The sequence below is a fragment of the Phaseolus vulgaris genome, chromosome 4, assembly GCF_000499845.2.
Source record: "Phaseolus vulgaris cultivar G19833 chromosome 4, P. vulgaris v2.0, whole genome shotgun sequence".
NCBI lineage: Eukaryota > Viridiplantae > Streptophyta > Magnoliopsida > Fabales > Fabaceae > Phaseolus > Phaseolus vulgaris.
The window spans coordinates 29,174,927-29,182,745 of NC_023756.2; the positions used below are offsets into that span (position 1 = coordinate 29,174,927).

Below are 7,819 nucleotides of genomic sequence, written 5' to 3' on the forward strand. Positions count from 1 at the left end.
GTAAAGTCAAATGTCTTAATATGTGAGTCAGTAGAAATCTAACATGAATAATGTGGATGATGAATGTTGATAGACACTTGATGATTTTGTGAAAATTGTGAGAATTTGATGGATTGTGCTTGTTATTAAAACTTAAATTTATATTAGAATTCTTAAAAATAGATTGATAGATTTATATTTGATGGATAACTTAAATTTGTTTTGTGTTTGTTTTCTTTAATTTGTGATGATCGTGTTAATTTACACAAGAGGAGATGAGGTTGCAGGAGATAAAGCTCTTCAGTGAGTAGTCAGAGGATGAGATGTTTTTATTTTGAATGTTTTGTTTTTAAACTTTTGTATATATATTAAAATCTCTATGAAGAGAGATATATTTTGAGATAGAGTATGAGATAATTGTATATGTTTATGTTAACTAGATACTGGATGCAGTTTATTTTATTAAAAATAGACAAAATTTAGGGATGTTACATAACTTATTAAGAAAATTAGGCCTATTAAAAAAATATATTAATTTCATGTACTCAATCCTAGTATTAGTTTTATTCTTTGGTTAAAAAATCCTAGTATTAGTTTTATTCTTTGGTTAAAATGAAGAGAATTGGATATGTTTATTTTACCAATAAATGCACACTAAATTATTTATGATTTTTTGTGTAGTGTTTTATATATGTTTGCAATTTAACAAACTTGATTTCTCTTGTCATAAGAAGTTTATTTATTATGTTCACAATCTAACCATCTTCATTTTCTCTAGTTAGTCATTATATCATAAGAAAATAAATTGAGTAAAGTTCTAATAGACTATATTATTATCTAATTGGCTCTATAAAATCCTTAGCCAGCCATTTTTAGTTGATATTTTCCACTTTTAGATTTCTTCTAATTTATTCCACTCAAATATTTGGCTATGAATTATCTTATACGCAAGGTGAGACTAGTGTTAAAAAAATCCCTCAAATCACCCAAAATGAATGCAAGAAAAATTAGGAGTTTTTAAGAAAAAGGAAATTTTAAAGTAATTTGGGAAGATGTCTCACCAAACAAGGATTGAGAGAATATCACGTTGCTTATTAGTTGGTAGGTGAAATTAATGATAATTAACTCACCATGTCATCCAAAAACAGGTGAGAATAATTCTAATTAATTGGTAAATAATATTTTTAACAGCGTTTGTAAATAGTAGGTAATCTTTTGGTAAAAATGCATATGTATCAGTAATTTCTAATCGGCCAAATTAGTCTTCTAGGTTAATTAGAGTATTTTATAATAATTAATTATTACGTAAGTTCACTTCTATTTACTAAACTAAAATAGAAATTAACACAAAATTTCCACTAAATTATTTTTAACTTTATAACTCAATTACATGGATACTATGATTTGATATTACTACTATCAGTTCACAGTAGATGTTAAAGATAATATTTGTCTTTTTTTAAGAAGTTTGTTTTAAATCAACAAATACAAAGTTTTTGTTTAGAGCTTTAGATATTGCACAACTTTTTGTTTTGTTTTGGATTCTTCACCTTCAAATATGCTGCTAAGTTTAAATTTGCATTGACCCTTGATTTGGCATAAACTTCTAATAGAACGTAAATTACGATTTTCTTATCAGGAAAAAATGGTTTTACATAGTGAAAGAATATGTACAAGCTATTAAAAGTAATTAATATATCATTATGTTGACATGTGGTGCAAAAATTATGTTATCCTATTTATTTATTTTGAATTCAATAAACTTTCCTGCATAGAATAAAAGTACAATGCAAAATATGTTTTAATATATTGATATTATTGTTTACAGTTAAGAAAAAATAATTTGTTATTATCTTGCAGAAAATATCCGAAACTTCAAAATCAGAGTAGTACACACACCCACGCCAGCTAATAATCAAAATCGACCTTAGTTCCCTTTTCCCACTGGTGTATATGATTCCTGATTCCTCATATTATTATTATTATTATTTTATTTATTATTTTATAATATAAAATAAAATAAACTTATTTTACATAATCTTTACATAAACTAAACTTTTATTCCAGAAACTATTATTTTTATGTTATTTTTTTATGGCATGGTAAAAGACAAAGATCATGCATTGTACGTAAGCCCTCCTCCAGTCCGTGTTAAAGCCAGGAGGTCTATTTTTGTCTTTATTCTCATTTTTCAAAGCTCTTCTGCAGTTAATTTTAATAAACTCTCTTTATATTGGTTGCTAAAATGCACCTCACTCTTATTTTAACACTCACAAGATTTCTCAATCAATTCATGCATCTCACTGTGCACCCCTGTCCTATTTCATACTCTGTCCTATCCCTTAACTCTTATACCACAATCCTATTTAATATATAGATATTGTATAATATGTATACCTACTTGATATTATTTTTTATTTTTTAAATATATCATACATATTATATTTACACTTTTTTCTTTTTTTTATTCTTTTAAGGGTCAAATTTTTCATACTCCTAAAGATTCTGTTTGAAGCAGAAATTGATGCACTGAAGGGGGGTGATAAGATAAAAGATAAAAGTAAAATGAGAGAAGTTGGAGGAAGAAGGAGAGAAACATATGAAAGAAAAAGGGATAAAGTTAATTATCCATTATGAATTATGAAAAATATATCGACACATATTAACGTACGTTTCCGTGTCTAAATATAGTTAAATCCATTCTCCCCAGGCTATAAAATCCCGCACTCGCTCTTTCCTTCCACACACAATACATCTTCACTTGTTCTTCCTCTTGTGAGAAAACAGAACACAGTGAGAGACAAAACAGGTTTCTCTCTTTTGAGGAAATTCCTTCACCATGGAGGCACCATCTCCAACCAAACCCATTGACCCAACAAAGCCTTCCATCACCACCCTTAGTGTGGAGGGCAGCCAGGGCGAGCCCAGCCCACTCCGAAAAATGTTTGCTGTGGCGTCCATAGCCGCTGGCATACAATTCGGATGGGCTCTTCAGCTCTCTCTGCTCACCCCTTACGTTCAGCTCCTGGGAGTCCCACACGCCGCAGCCTCCTTCATCTGGCTCTGTGGCCCCATCTCCGGACTTGTGGTGCAGCCCATTGTGGGCTACTACAGCGACAGAAGCACTTCTCGCTACGGTCGCAGACGCCCTTTTATTCTTGGAGGTGCAGTGGCTGTGGCCATAGCTGTATTTCTCATCGGTTATGCAGCCGATATAGGATACTCAGCTGGCGACGACATAACCAAGAAAACCCGTCCTCGGGCTGTTGCGGTGTTTGTCATAGGATTTTGGATCCTAGATGTTGCCAACAACATGTTACAAGGACCTTGCCGTGCCTTTCTAGCAGACTTAGCTGCTGGGGACCAGCGAAAAACGAGAATAGCCAATGGGTTTTTCTCGTTCTTCATGGCCGTGGGCAACGTCTTGGGATACGCAGCAGGGTCTTTCAGTGGTCTGCATAAGATCTTTCCCTTCACGCAGACCAAGGCGTGCGATGTTTTCTGCGCAAACCTCAAAAGCTGTTTCTTTTTCTCGATCTTGTTGCTGCTGTTCTTGTCCACGGTGGCTCTCATTTACGTAAAGGACAAGCCCGTGGCGGCACGGGCGGTGCAAGAGGACGCCCAGCCCTCGTGTTTCTTTCAGCTCTTCGGGGCGTTGAAGGAGCTCAAAAGACCCATGTGGATGCTCATGTTGGTGACAGCTGTCAACTGGATCGGGTGGTTCCCCTACTTCCTCTTCGACACCGACTGGATGGGTCGCGAGGTGTACGGCGGAACGGCGGGCGAGGACGCGTACGCGGAGGGGGTGCGCGTGGGGTCGCTGGGACTCATGATAAACGCCGTCGTTTTGGGGTTCATGTCGCTGGCGGTTGAACCCTTGGGCCGCATGGTTGGGGGAGTGAAGAGGCTCTGGGGGATCGTGAACTTCATTCTCGCGATTGGCTTCGGAATGACCGTGGTCATAACCAAGATGGCAGAGCACCAGCGCCACTTGAACCCCGCCGCCGTGGGTCACCCCTCCGACGGCGTCAAAATTGGCTCCATGGTTTTCTTCGCGGTTCTCGGAGTTCCCCTTGCGGTAACGTTTTCTCTCTCTTCTCTACGTGTTCTAAACGATTGCGTTTGGTTTACTGAATTTCAGTTACATTTGAAAAATTAGCAAGTTTTAACTTTTCTTTCTAAATTGTTTAAATCATTAACCCATCCCGGTAATTTAATTATTCATTTAATCTTTTTAATGTTTATGTTTTAATCTCTACATCTTAAAAAAATCGTTGTAGTTTTTTTACTAAACATTTAATTACTGGGCATCTGTTTATTTTTCTGTTATATATAGTTCGTATTTATGTTGTAATGTTTTTTATATTTCTTCAAAAAAAATTCTGGACAAGGGTGGTGTTGGACAGTAGTTGGGCCGTACCTAGTTGTCATATGCACATAAATTCTACTACAATATTTTTTAAGGCTATTTTTTTATTTTTATAAGGAATTATAAAATATTCAAACAGATAAACATATAAGGAGTGTTTCTTCTTGGAAATGAGAAAATTGAATGCAAGTTTGTATATCTTTGATAACTTGTTTTGTATAAAGAATCTTGAAAAGTCTAAAAAAGTGGACTCTTTTGACTGGTGGAGTTTTGGTTTGGACTTCTTGTCAGTCTAATATTTTTGGCAGGGATTACCTAATCTATGTCAGACACTGTTCATAATAATTCAAATACAGATTGAAAATAAACGTACCCTTTATTCTTTATGTAAGAGTGAAGTGAAGATACATTAAAAACGAGGTTTATTGAACAATTAAAAAAAACAAAGAAGTATGAGACAAGTTGAACTGAAAAGCTTAAAAATGATCTACTTGCCTTAAACTAATGTTCTACTTTCTATTCATGTGTTCAGATTACTTTCAGTGTTCCTTTTGCTCTTGCATCAATATACTCCAGCGCTTCAGGAGCAGGGCAAGGTATAAATCAATTCACAACTTGTCAAAATTAGATCATTTTATTTATATGCACATTTAATCAAATAATTTGTTCTCATACTTTGGTCCATTGATGTATTCAACTGGGTTACTAATCCTTTTTCTTGATTCAGGTTTATCATTGGGAGTCCTCAATCTTGCAATTGTTGTACCACAGGTTAGTCTGATTGAACCAGAAATATACTTTGAATATAAGTATAAAGTATGAGTATTATTAGTCAATTATTTGACCATGTATACACACATGTGAATGTACAGATGGTGGTGTCTGCACTGAGTGGTCCTTGGGATGCTTTGTTTGGTGGTGGCAACTTGCCGGCTTTCATGGTGGGGGCAGCGGCGGCCGCCTTGAGCGCCATAATGGCGATTGTCTTGCTGCCAACCCCAAAACCAGCTGATGAGGCCAAGGCTGCAAGCATGGTTGCAGGGGGCTTTCACTAGTTGATGGAGTTTTTCATGTTTCAGTTTTGTCCCCTGCTTTGTTAGGAAAAAACAAGACCAAAATGAAAGTAATAAGAAGGAAAAAATTGGAGCTGGTGTGTAATTATGTATTAGACCCACCAAGTGCTGCATTTGTTGTTGTTGTAGCACCCACTGAACATAGTAATTGTAGAGTTTGGTGTGATTGTACAGAATTGCAGTGGTTGGAGGACCTTCCTAATATATAAACATAGTCTGCTAAGTTAAGTGTTCAGAGGAATTTGGTGACAACAGAGTCAAGTTCAAGACTTTATATCCATCAATAATAATAATAATAAGGGAAATGCAATGCTCCTTTTGCAATGTTTTCCCAGTTCCTTCTTATACATCTTACATCGTACTTTTATCTTATTTTCTCATCTCTTTCTTTTTACATCACAAAGTCTTATAAATGCTATTTTAACACTGCAATAGTTTCCATTTCACTTTTTTTTATAAATGTTAGGTTGAGAATTATAATCAAACTGAATTCTATTTCTTTTATTCTCTTCTTATGTATCTTTATGATAGTAGTTAATGTAAGAAAACATTAATTTTAAGAGAAAACTATCTAGCAGATAGATTTATTAACATGTTTGGTTTCATACATAGAATTTAATTTATATTAACTAAATTTATTGAATATTTAAAAGGAAAATATTACAATTTAATGTTATTAATTGCAATATAATGAAAATTCTCTATTCAATCATGAAAAGTGTGAAAAGAAAAGATGAAGGAACAAAAAAGTTGGAAGAAAATAAATTATTACTGTGTTGAATGTTGATGCAAGACAATGTGTGGTATGTGTGTGATATGCGAATGAGAGACAATTGTCATGATGAGCCATATTCCGTGTATCTCTCACATTATTCGAAGCATTAAATATGAACAAGTTACTAAAGTTAAGTTTAAAATTTTGAATAAAAATAACATTATCAGTACAACATTGGAATTTTTTTTGCAACCTAATTTGTTTTCAATTTCTCTAAAAATATTTTTAAATTCATGATAGTTTTTAGTAATTCCATTCTTAATTATAGTTAAGTTAATGTTATAAGAGGAAATTGTTAATTAATATAATTTAAATAAAAAATAATATTTCAAAACTAAGATAGCTAAATTTTTTAAGTACGTAAGTTTAATTAAGTTTATATTTATTATTTATATAAATAAAAAGATTTTATTTATTTTTACCCTTTTCACCAAAATTTACTCTCAATATTATATTTTTATAAAAATAATTATAATTTATTTAGACAGTTACAATCTATTTTATTTATACTATTTTATAATGATTGTAAAAAATTATTTTCTAATATATATTATAAACACAAATTGTCTCTAAAACAATAATAAAATACGATTTATATTTTTAAGAATTAAAATTATTTTTAATTTATTCTTTACATAACTTAATTACTATTATAACATAAAAATTATTGCTCATAATATATTTAAAATAAAATTTATACATGGTTATCTTATTTATAAAAAATATTAAATATATCACTTAATTGAATTATATGCATACTTTTTTTTAATCAATATTCTTTGTGGTACTAAATTAATTATAGTTAATAATACGGACTAAAAAAGACTAACAATTAAAAAAATGACAAAGTCTAAAATAGAATTTGATAATGTTTGTAAGAATTCAAAACCATATTTTATTCTATCATTTATTTATTTTTAAGTTGAGTATGGATAGAAATATAAAAAATAAAATAATTTATTATATTATAATTATTAATTCTAAAAATATAAAACATATTTAATTTTTCTTTAGATATAATATTCCTATTTATGATATATTAAACAAATATTTTATAATAATTCAATATTATAACACTAAAATTAATATATAGAAAACAAATTATAGGTTTTAAGTATAATATAATGATTTTGAATATAATATAATATTAAATTTATTTATTAAATAAGAAAGGTAAAAGAAAAAAATATAATTACCTTATTTATATTAAATAATAAATAAAGTATTCAATTAAATAGTAAATCTAAAATATAAAACCATTTTGACTACAAATAAGTTTTTTTATATTGTTTTTGATATTGTCTTAGTTTTACTATTGGATTCGTTGGAAGACGAATTATAATCATTTGACGTTATCTATACTATTATCTCTTTAATATTAAACACTCTAATACGGATTAGACAATCTATGCTAAAATAATTCTAATATGAATGTAAGACAAAAATTATCAATAGACTAAGTGATATTTATTGTAGGAATTAAAACCTTATTGAAATCTTATAAATGTTGTCATTATTATCATCTTAAGTTTTATTATTTTATTTAATGCCTTGCCTTAATAAAATATTTAGAGATAACAGACCAATCCATGTGAGTCAGTCTACCAATCCTCTGAAAAAAGC

General features: G+C 30.9%; 1 protein-coding gene across 1 annotated transcript; it reads left to right on the forward strand.

Annotated features, from left to right (window-relative positions):
• Nucleotides 1-2,272: 2,272 nt before the first annotated feature.
• On the forward strand, nt 2,273-5,768 carry LOC137837516 (sucrose transport protein SUC8-like). The gene is made up of 4 exons (XM_068646525.1): nt 2,273-4,057; nt 4,881-4,944; nt 5,076-5,119; nt 5,221-5,768. The coding sequence occupies exons 1-4, from the start codon at nt 2,819-2,821 to the stop codon at nt 5,401-5,403; spliced, it is 1,530 nt and encodes a 509-aa protein (XP_068502626.1). The 5' UTR covers nt 2,273-2,818; the 3' UTR covers nt 5,404-5,768.
• Nucleotides 5,769-7,819: the final 2,051 nt, after the last annotated feature.